Here is a 12,003-nt window from a genome sequence, read left to right as displayed (position 1 = left end):
ATATATATATATATATATATATATATATATATATACATTGTATAATATAGATATAGATATATATATATATATATACATTGTATAATATAGATACATATATATATATATATTGTATAATATAGAGTGGTTGGCGTTAGGAAGGGCATCCAGCTGTAGAAACTCTGCCAAATCAGACTGGAGCCTGGTGTTGCCATCCGGTTTCACCAGTCCTCAGTCAAATCGTCAAACCCATGCTAGCATGGAAAGCGGACGTTAAACGATGATGATGATGATGTATAATATATATATATATATTTATATGTATATATATATATATATAGTGTAGAATATATATATGTAGTATAATATATTTATATGACCACAGCTTATAAGCTGAAACATTTTAAAGAATTAAAGAAGTATATATATACACACACACATGTATATGTACATAAATGCATATTTTAGAAATATAACATACAAAAACACATACATACACAAATAAAACATATATATATAATATGTATATGTATATGCATATATATATATTATATGCCTATATATATTTTATATAAATTATATATGCATACACAGTACACACACACACACACATATATATATATATATACATACACAATACATATATATATATTATACACATATATATATATATATATACATGCATAATATATATACTCACACATACATGTATATATATTATGGCCTTATTATCTAATCATTCATTCCTCATTCATCAAAAGTACACTTCCATGAAAAGAGATGGTCTGATGAAAACAAGCGTTCTTATAGTACTAAACCCATTGCTGAAACACAACAGTTCCTGCCGGACAACGAAGCGTCCGAGGGACTCCAGTAATTTTTCCTGGATAATCTGAATTTCCTTAATATTATGTTGTGTTGACAGAATGTTTGATGCTTTATAAATCTCAAAGATCTCCTCTGTTTCATCTTTTTCATCCATCATTTCATCATCTGCCTTTAGAGTTTGATGTTTCATCCATTTTAAGCATCTAGTTCGGCCTCTTCTCCTAAATATTCTGTCCAATTTTCCACGTTCGCTGAGTCTAGCATGCCTGCAAGACAATACCAAAATTAATTGCAAAATCATGTGACTTTCATAGGTCAGTTATGCGTAGGAGTGGCTGTGTGGTAAGTAGCTTGCTTACCAACCACATGGTTCTGGTTTCAGTCTCACTGCGTGGCATCTTGGGCAAGTGTCTTCTACTATAGCCTCGGGCCAACCAAAGCCTTGTGAGTGGATTTGGTAGACAGAAACTGAAAGAAGCCCATTGTGTATATATACATATATATATATATATATATATGTGTGTGTATGTGTTTGTCCCCCCAACATCGCTTGACAAGTGATGCTGGTGTGTTTACGTCCCCGTAACTTAGCGGTTCAGCAAAAGAGACCGATAGAATAAGTCCTGGGGTCGATTTGCTCGACTAAAGGCGGTGCTCTAGCATGGCTACAGTCAAAAGACTGAAACAAGTAAAAGAGAGTAAAAAGAGTATTGATCTAATTTTTTGTTTAACTCACAACCCTGCTTTCATGTGCCTTCACAGTATTGTGTTCTAGCTTAGCCAGTATTGCATGTAATCAGTTCGTAATTTATACTGATTTTCAATAAAATAATTAATAGACAGAAGCAGTTTTAATATCAAAATGTAATATTTATCCCCACTTAAAATACAATGTCATGTTAGAACACAAAATACTGCAATATTTACCATGGGAGAAACTCTCGTCTGGTCTTCTGGTGCACATAAGCATTCTTGTTTATATTGCTAGCGGGAGAAAAATCACCGCCAAGACTACTAGATCATGTGATTTCAACCTTTACCAATCTTGTCAATGGTAGATGCCCAACTGCTGGAGATAGCAGTCGTGTCTCAGCTTGTGATATACATTGAATTAAATTGCCCAATCAGGCAATGGAATAACTAGTGGACTTACTAAAAGGTAATTTTAGTGACAGAAAAAGTGAAAGTAAATCATCTTTAAAATAAATGAAAGTAAATTGCGATAGAAACCGAAAATCAAATGGCTCCTCTTGAAAAAAGGGGATTGGCTCATATAGCCCAAGTAAATCAATAGGAACAATGCCCTTACTTCCAGTTGGTTTTTTCAGTACAACTCCTTAATCATGCAGGATTATTGCATTGCTCACATGTAACTGTGTTGGCTATCATGCGTCCACATGCAAGCATCAAACTGCCTGCTGTATAGTGTTCATTGCTGGATACAGTATGTTGGAATCATGTACTTCAGTTGCTTTTCCTGAAATACTTAACATATCACTCCTTGGTGCCAGTGGATGCAGCATAATGAGGGTGTTCTGTAGGTTCTGCTTCTAAAAATTTGGTATGTTACTGCCGTCACTTCCAGTTTCTATCACAATTTCCACTTTTTAAGGATAATTTACTTTCATTTTTTTTCTTTTATGAAAGCAAACTGCATGTTACCTCACAAGAAAAAGAAAAAAAATTAAATAGATGTTAAATAGCCTCTTACAGTTTTTTGTATTTCGTTTTTGGACACTCTGGATGACTGTTTAGTAATGTACGAAGGAGTTCTTGACTGCCTACGATGCCATAAACCAGTTCAGAAAAGTTTTTCCACTTGCTATAGCTGATGGTGGAGCCCACACTTTCAACAATCTTAGTTTCCGTTGGAAGATCAACAGATTTGTGTTTGGGTCTCAGCTCAGCATCTAAGACAGTCTTCTCTAACATGTTATGGGTTTTATTAAGGAGTTTATCACTAAGAAATAGTTTAGACATTCGTACTTTATAGCCAAGAGTCTTTTGTTTATCCTCGTGTCGAATTATGCTTCCTAAACAAGAAAAGAAAATCATAAAAACAAATGCTTGATTAAAAATTTGGAGAGAAAATCTTTTTACCATTGGCACAAGGTTTAAAATTTTGGTGGGGGTGGCTAGTCAAATACCTTGATCCTATTATTCAAGTGGTACTTATTTTATCGACCCTAAAAGGATGAAAGGCAAGGTCAATCTCAGTGGAATTTGAACTCAGAACGTAAAGATGGACAAAAGGCCTATAAGCATCTTGTCTGATGTGCTAATGATTCTGGTAAATAGGTTGCTTACCAACCACATGGTTCTGGGTTCAGTCCCACTGTGTGGCACCTTGGGCAAGTGTCTTCTACTATAGCCTCGGGCCGACCAAAGCCTTGTGAGTGGATTTGGTAGACGGAAACTGAAAGAAGCCCGTCGTATATATGTATATATGTGTGTTTGTCCCCCCAACATTGCTGGTGTGTTTACATCCCCCGTAACTTAGTGGTTCGGCAAAAGAGACCAATAGAATAAGTACTAGGCTTACAAAAGAATAAGTCCTTGGGTCGATTTGCTCGACTAAAGGCGGTGCTCCAGCGTGGCCGCAGTCAAATGACTGAAACAAGTAAAAGAATAATGTAATATATTCACACACGTAAACAGAAAGAGGGGGTATGGAAATAGGGACAGAGAGAAGGCTTTGGTCGACCCGAGGCTACAGTAGAAGACACTTGCCCAAGGTGCCATGCAGTGGGACTGAACCCGGAACCATGTGGTTGGTAAGCAAGCTACTTACCACATAGCCACTTCTGCATCTATGCTGTCCATAATGTTTTTCTTAATGTAAACCCTTATGGTTAATAAAGAAATCATTTTATTATTATTATTATTATTAGTAGTAGTAGTAGTAGTAGTAGTAGTAGTAGTAGTAGTAGTAGTAGTAGTAGTAGTAGTTAGTTTTATGATAAACAAATTTTAAGAGGCAAACAATGCTGCAAAATAAGACGTAACTTCCACAAACCTAGAATTTTAAAAGACATATTGTGGCTACTTATTGGTTGTAAATATGTTTGATTAAACAAGCTTTCATCGTGTTGTGGGTCTTTACCCTTGCCCTTCGTTTCACGGGTATGCTTTGGACGCTGAAGAATTGGTTGACTTTTGATGGTCTTCTGAACAGTAGTAGCAGTTGGCTTGAAAACTGATGCCAATTTTTCCTTTGGTGAATCACCAGTGTCTAAAACATCTCGAAGGTTAATTGGCTCAGAACAATGAAAATGTGAGAGATTAGCATTAATTAATCTGATTGATTTAATTTTATCGTATTCCGAAAATTCACTTAATTTTATTCTATTCTGTATAATTTCTCGCTGTCTTTGTAGCTGATATGTGAGGTTACTTTCCAGCCTAGATTTTAAACTTTTGGTTTTTTTCGCTGTGTAATGCTCTTTTCTAAATTCTTCTGATTTACTCCTTCCGACGTATTGGGTATTTCTGCCAAAATATGTAAATTCTAAACGTATTGTTCCATATTTCTGAAATAAAAACAAGACAGAATGTCCATACAGTATATAATCAAAGGAATGAAAATGAACTATGACTTTTATTTGAAGTTGGAAAAATGGAAAGTATTGAATTCTTTTGAAGTGCTACAAAAACATATATTTTGAGACAGAATGAAAATTAGAAATTGCTACATTCTTCAAGCCTTTCCCAATGATCTTTCTAGAGAATGAGAAGTGAAATAGTTTCAACTAGGAATTCTTATAAGCAACAGAAGCAGTATTAAATTAAAATAACAATCTATGTATCATACTTAATGCAGATATGTCACAAAGAGCAAATTTACTGTAGTATTCATTAGCAGATGATATCTCTTATGGACATATTTAATGACATAAATATATTAGTAGCAGGCAAAAATATTGTGATAATTGCATTATGTCACTGATTGGTATCTTAAAACAGCTCTCTATTATCTGTCATTTTATAGTGTTGTGCCACTTATTAAATTTGAGTTATGCGTTCCTTATGTTATGTAATGAATATCAAAGTCTCATGTAAGCTTTGTAGTTACACGCAGAGATCTTGAGGGAAGAGACTGGCAGGCAGCTATGATAGGTGTTACCTGCAAGCAAGCACAGAACTGTCTATAAATTATACAAGGCAAATTTTCTTAGTTGAAACCTATGTAATTTACCTAAATGTCTTTTTTTTTTGAGAGTCTTACATAACAAATATCCTAAAGAGTGCTACATGTGCATTTCTGCCTCTTTGAGCTTTGTCAATAGTGTGAATTCACTGCCAGCTACATGCTCTGTTTACCTACTATACATGGGCCATTTAATTTCTGACTGACAAAAACTTATTGGACAATTATAGGTACAGTTGTGGCTGTGTGGTAAGAAGCTTGTTTCCCAACCACATGGTTCCAGGGTCAGTCACACTGCATGGCACCTTGGGCAAGTGTCTTGCATAGCTAGAGTGTGTGCCGCCTGGGGCAGCCCTTCCATTTGCCACTCCCAGACTCCACAAAAAAACACATATTGCCTACAGCAGACCTAAAAGTGGCGCCCCTTTAAAAGTGCTGCCCCTACTGCCCCCCAAGCTATGCTAGTGATTTCAATCATTATTTTTCTCCTGTCGTTTATTTTGTGCACATATCCATTACATTTACTTCACTCCGAACATATGAAAGTAGGACAAACTAAAAGTCTGAAAACAAGAATGGATGTTTCTTTGGACAAACAAAAGGCAAAAATGTAGGAAACTTAAAGTAGCCAGCCTACCTGTGGCTTCACTTCCTTAATATCGCTTGATCTAAATTTAATAAAGCCAACAGTTTTATGACTTGATATTTTTTTGTTCTTCAATAAACTTGCTAATGTCGTGGTCAAATCGGTATTCAGAAAGCCAGGCTTTACACGTATCATACAGCAATCTTTCCATTGGTTAGAATATAAGAATTTCCAGAAACTATCTGCACAGAAGAAGGAAATAAGAAAAAATACATTAAAACTTTTGAGAGGAAAACAAAATTATTGGATTTACCATCCAATGTTCAAGAGAGACTTCACTCATTAACCAGTAAGGCAGGTGGGGTTCAAGGTGCATTGCTTAATGGATAGGGTATTCAGCTTATGGCTTTAAGATTGTGAGTTTGATTCGCAGCAGTGTGTCGTGTCCTTGAGCAAAACATTTTATTTCATGTTGTCCCAGTTCATGCAACTGACAAAAAAAAAAAAAAAAAAAAACGAGTAGTACCTATATTTCAAAGGACCAGCCTTGTCACATCTGCATCTTGCTAAATCTCCTTGAAAACTACATTAAGAATGTGTCTGGGGAACACTCAACCACTTGCACCATTAATTTCACTTGTAGGCTGTTCCATTGATTGGGTCAACTGGAATCCTCATCAACACAACTGACGGAGTGCTAATTATGGCGGTGTTACTCATTTATATCTGAGTGACTAAAGTAAACTGAAATAAAGAGAGTAGTAAGCCACCAATGTAGTGAGAGTGTTCATTTGTTGTGTCTACAATTTCAGTGTGAGTGCATTTATAGTGTCACCAGTGTAGTGAGAGTGTTGTTGATAATTTATAGTGTGGAAGTTGGTAAAAGGAAAAATATCAGAAGGCAAAAATATTTTTTAATTAACAACAATTGACAAGTAGTAAGATGTGTAACTTGTGTGTGTGTGAGTCTGGGAAAGCTTTTATCACTTATGTTTGAACAATAGATTTAGTGATAAGTCAAGAGCTGATATAATTCAGAGTAAGCCTCGCAAAGTTGATGTGAAGAACAAAGAGCTGTTCCATATTGAAAGAGAAATGTGATATAATTCAGAACTAGCAAATGCAAAGTTGGTGTGCAAAACAAAGTTGCTGTTCCATGTCGAAAGAGTGATGTTACTTTTCTGCTGTCTATTTGCTAATTAAATTAAAACTCTCGCTTCTCTTCATGGGCAAAGAACTGCCTCTCGTATTGATACACACCCAGCTCTGATTGGCTGGAGTTGTTATAGCATGACTGTGCTACAACGCAGCAACAAAATTAGCATTTCTGACTCACTGCAAGAGTTTTGCTCTAGAGCACCACATGTTTGAGAACTAAAACAGCGACCACATGATCGTGAGCATAATAATTCTAATTACTAGGCCATATACCTTCACTGCCTGTAGAAGTGTGCTTAAGTTATTCAAATCATTTAACTTATATTTACCTGAATCAACCTCTACAGTATAAGCTGGAATTTTCATGTCATATGCTTCACACACAATACTTTCCTTGAATGTTGGACGTAGGAAAACATTTTTGTAGTCGATTATTTTAGGGTCTTTCTCAGATTTTTCTACACAGCCTGAAATTAGCGGGCGAGTTGCTTGTGTATAAAGGAAACGTTGTGTGTTATTCATAGTTCGTCAATAATAAATATATTTCATTCACATCTGCAGAACAGAAATAAAGAAATGGAACAGATGAGAGAAAAATAAAACAAAACGAGAGAGAGAGAGCAGAGAGAGGAAGACAGAACAAAGGGAATAAGTAGAAAGGGCTTTGAAAGCACGATTCGATCTTGATCTTATTTGTAATGCTTTGATTACTAAAAATATCCCTCCTCAGAAACCTTTTAATAGGCACTGACAAGGCTGTGTGGTTAAGAAGCTGGCTTGGTAATGACGTCGTTTGGAGTTCAGTCCCCTTAGGCAAGTGTCGTCTGCTATGGCCCTGGACTGGTTTGTGCCTTGTGAGTCAATTTGATAGCTGGAACTGTGTGTCGTATAACATATATATCTATGTGCACACGTGTACAGGGGTCGATGTAATCGGCTTATCTCTTCTCTTCAAAATTACTGGTCTTGAACCCTGTAACTAACTGGTATCCTATTATGGGGCATGTTGAGATCCCGGCCACTTATATCTCATGGAAAGCGGGTAACCAGCCTTATGAGTCATAGGCCTCAAGAAAAAAAATCGATTAATTTTGATAAGTAATGGCTGATATTCCACTTATATCGTATTTTTTTCAAAACTTTTGGGCAACACCCCGCAAAAAATCCAGGACTCCGCCCCCACACCGTAAGCGCACATATCTAAATTTAAGACTGGGTCTATCAATGATCAGCCAATACATTGGGATGTAGTTCTTTTTCTATCAAATTCTTACCCTGACGAAATGCTCAAGTAACTATATTCAATATGAATCTTTAATTTAATTTAATTTCTCTAATTTGAATCAATTGGACATGGAAACGATTGTAGGTTCTATGAGTTTGATATTGTTCGGAATTGAATTTATTTTAATAGATTTATTGCGGAGATAAAGAATACGTACACCATCCGTTTTCGGCGTAACAAAAACCCTAACCCTAAACCTTAAACACAGGCTGTGCGTATTCTTTACTTTTGCCAAATTGATGTCTATATGTCAATTAATCCGTTTTCTTTTTCTCATACATAAATTCACTTTTACTCTTTTACTTGTTTCAGTCATTTGACTGTGGCCATGCTGGAGCACCGCCTTTAGTCGAGAAAATCGACCCCAGGACTTATTCTTTGTAAGCCTACTACTTATTCTATTGGTCTCTTTTTGCCGAACCGCTAAGTTACGGGGACGTAAACACTCCAGCATCGGTTGTCAAGCGATGGTGGGGGGACAAACACAGACACACACACACACATATATACGACGGGCTTTCAGTTTCCGTCTACCAAATCCACTCGCAAGGCTTTGGTCGGCCCAAGGCTTTGATGATTTACCCATATCCATCAATGCGAAGCCAACATCTTTTGGTTTTTCACTGATACACTGAATATAACTTGGATGCTTACACCCTTTTAAAAGGAATTTATATCGTTGAATTAATCAAATATATACGCGTGCGCGCGCACAGATAATGCGCAGAAAACAATCTGCCAGGATATCAAGTTACTTTCACTTTTTAACATTCTCTACGAGGTTAGATAAAAGTATGAAGGGTACTATAGATTATGTACTGATATCACAGAAAATAATAAAATCTCTGTGTAGGATTATTCATTGCTTAGAAAAGAAAACAAAGCCAAAAAAATCCTTCTCTTCACGTTTTTCTTCGTAGTTGAGAACTAAAGGTCGAACGTATCAAATGAAAAACAGTTGTGATAATGATCATATCACCCTAATTATTTCAATAAAACCGAATATTATTTTGTATGCTAAGGTTTCTTTTATTTATATTTTCTTCTCTAGTTTTTTGGTAACGGGAAGAGGAAACTTTATATGTTTCAGATAAAAGCCTTAACGATGAACACGAACTAGAATGTTAAACTACCAGAAAACGAAACTTACTTTTAAATTGATATCTCATTTATTTTTCGCCTAAGTTGATATGTCATTAGAAACAATTTTTTTAACATAGCTAAAATACTTCGCTAGGTTAACAGCTGAAGAGAATTTAATCTTTTCTCAAAGCCATTATCAGATAGTGAAATCAGGTTAGAGATTCGAGCCGCTTGGCGAAAACATCTGGCTCATTCGTCACATGAAACCAGTAAAATTTAGTAATAACGAATGAATTCATATATGGACAATAGGCGAGATTGAAACCAAAGCACAAAATAAAAACTTAATCGCTGAAAACGAAAATGTGAGACCAGAAATTTCATCAAATGAACAAGATAGCAAGAAGAACGCGTTGTAAAGAGTTGACAATTCATTATAAATACAAAGAAACGTTTTGTTTTGCAATTCACCTGTTAGCTGAATGCAGACGACATCTTATAATTAGTGTGTCTATTTAACATCAGTTATTATTTCAATGATTGGATAATAGATAAATAAATAAACGGGTATAATCATCAAATACGTTATCCGTCTGAAAGCTTGTCTTTTACGATGGAAATTGAATGACTGTTGATATTTGATATTTTCTCTTACGTCACTTGCTCGGGAAACGCATTTTAAATAAGTTCAACTGAACTTGCATCAAGTAACTTTGAACAAGTTATCTATTGCTGTGGTTACGGTTACAGAGTCAATCCTGGATCTTTATGAATTGACGGACACCACTTTTCAATTCAGAAAGATCCTCTATCCTAGCTTCAACAGCTATGGTTTTATATACTGTATCTGTTATGAAGTTATTTAGCTATGGGATGCAAGTTATTTAACACCAGGATGTAACATCCTATACTATTTATCTCGCTCTTATTTCAGGATCTTGTAAATATTTCAGTTAAAAGTTGTTTCGTACTGTAGCTGTTACCACAGCGTTTTTACGTTTTGTTCCAAATGCGTTTCAAATAATAGTAAAACTACGTGCATACAGGTAGATAGATAGATAGAGAGAGAGAGAGAGAGAGAGAGAGAGAGAGAGAGAGAGAGAGAGAGAGAGAGAGAGCGCTATAGAGAGATTTTTCTGAATTTATTCATAAAAATAGTCAGTTAAAATCTTTTCAAGCAATGCCTCAATTTCAGTGGTCAATTATCGATTTCTTCGTGAAACCGTAGGGAACTAGTAAACGTTAAGATACACACCATAAAGTAGTGTAGCTTAGTGAACGAAATCATGAAATCAGCTACGTTGTCTTATTTATCGGTCTTTCGGAGCTCATATTTTACCATGTCTTATTGCAAACTGCATTCATAAAGCGTCTGCGATGCACAGTAAACACCGCCAACTTGTTATTCGCAAATTTAGATTACTTTTTTTTTACTGTACTGTATTAAAAAATTATTTGTTTGTAAGTTTTAAATAGTTTTTTTTTAAAATCAAATATTTATTATTGACAATGCATTCATAAATAAAGTACAGGACTGGGAATGGTTATTATCGGTTTAGCCTCGAGACAAGTAAATTCGGCCTAGCCTAGCCAAGAAACAAGTTAATTCGACTTTAGTCGTGTCTGCTGGAACCAATTAACGATGTAGGTGAGGTATGCCTGTATAGTGATATCCTATCTTTATTATAAGCTATGTGCTGCGCTCAGAAACAAGACAGCCGATATAAATTCAGTAGTGAAATACTGAACTTAGTAGAAATTAGTAGATAGTTTAGTGGCCTACAATACCAAGAACAAATATCTGAATCAGTGAATTATCTCAGAGAAGAGAGATAATATCAGATGTAAGTGAAATAGGTCAAACAAAACGTCTAATGTTTCTTTTGACCGATAAACTATTCAACACAAATCGAAAAGATACATTCTTTCGGGTGTTCCAGATGATAGTCTTTGTCATCAATATCGAGATGGCGGTGGCGGCGCTGTAATTTAAAAGGTACATGGAAAGTTTACGTGCTTGAAGTTCAGGTTTTTTTATTTCACTGCAATGTTTGCGAGATTTTATGGAAAAGTTTGAGCTTATCGTCAACAACTACAACTGATAATAAATTTTGTTACATAGATGTCACTGATGTCAGAGTGAAATGAGATTAAAATACAATATATCTTCTTCAAATACGTATTTAGTGAAATAAGATGGAATACGAGACGTTTCGGCGCAGCCGTTTTGGCATCGCTGAGACGCTGACTTATTTGACATCAGACGCTTTAATGTTTCTCTATCTCTCTCTCTGTTTATGTGTCTGTGTATCTAATTATGTTCCAATTGTTTGAACATGTGTAATGTCTCTCCCTTTCTCTCTCTCTGTATGTTGCGTGTGTATGTATATATATCCCAAATATTCTTTTAGCAAGTTTAAAGTGATTTCTTTTATGCTGTAAAACCATTTACTGGTTCTGTGGTGGCATGTCCTTTCTTTGATGCTCCAAGCACGTGCTTATTTTGCGGTAAATTTTGATATTAACACCCGCACGATTTTCACTAAGGAAAAAAAATTACGGAAGACCACCAAGACTGCAATTTCGGAAGACTACCAAGAATATATATATATATATTGTTGTATTTGGGGATGGTCATGTTGCCAGTTTAGCCAATAAAAACACACGCACTATATATTTGGTGCTAATTTGCTTCAGATTTATATTACATTAATCGTATTTAATGTACGAAAAAATACGATTAATGTAATATAAGGCTGAAGCAAATTAGCACCAAATATATAGTGCGTGTGTTTTTATTGGCTAAACTGGCAGCATGACCATCCCCAAATACAAAATACAACAATATCTGTTTCAACACACTATTTCACATCAAGAATCTTGCAAAACAAATATATAAACGTGTATGTATATATGTGTGTGTGTGTGTGTGTGTGT

General features: G+C 35.4%; 1 protein-coding gene across 2 annotated transcripts; it reads right to left on the bottom strand.

Moving 5' to 3' along the window:
* Positions 1–47: 47 nt before the first annotated feature.
* Positions 48–10,061, bottom strand: LOC106867360 (uncharacterized). Of its 2 annotated transcripts, XM_014912207.2 has the most exons (6): positions 9,538–10,061; positions 7,028–7,253; positions 5,592–5,782; positions 3,824–4,337; positions 2,519–2,840; positions 49–1,073 (listed from the first exon to the last, which is right to left on the bottom strand). In XM_014912207.2, exons 2-6 carry the CDS (start codon positions 7,218–7,220, stop codon positions 734–736), a joined length of 1,560 nt encoding a protein of 519 aa, XP_014767693.1. In that variant the 5' UTR covers positions 7,221–7,253; positions 9,538–10,061; the 3' UTR covers positions 49–733. The 2 variants fall into 2 exon arrangements, with proteins under 2 accessions (XP_014767694.1, XP_014767693.1); XM_014912208.2 differs by lacking the exons at positions 7,028–7,253; positions 9,538–10,061 and adding an exon at positions 6,067–6,456 and having other exon boundaries at positions 48–1,073.
* Between the last annotated feature and the right edge of the window lie 1,942 nt (positions 10,062–12,003).

Source organism: Octopus bimaculoides, chromosome 8 (assembly GCF_001194135.2).
Source record: "Octopus bimaculoides isolate UCB-OBI-ISO-001 chromosome 8, ASM119413v2, whole genome shotgun sequence".
In the NCBI taxonomy this organism is placed as follows: Eukaryota; Metazoa; Mollusca; class Cephalopoda; order Octopoda; family Octopodidae; genus Octopus; species Octopus bimaculoides.
This window is presented reverse-complemented; position numbering and strand designations above follow the sequence as displayed.

Coding starts and splice junctions, on each gene's coding strand:
- LOC106867360 (XM_014912207.2), bottom strand. CDS start 7,220: ATGAATAACACACAACGTTTCCTTTATACACAAGCAACTCGCCCGCTA. Junction 5,783..7,027: donor TACTGTAGAGGTTGATTCAG/GTAAATATAAGT, acceptor TCTTCTGTGCAG/ATAGTTTCTGGAAATTCTTA. Junction 2,841..3,823: donor TATGTCTTTTAAAATTCTAG/GTTTGTGGAAGT, acceptor TTTCTTGTTTAG/GAAGCATAATTCGACACGAG.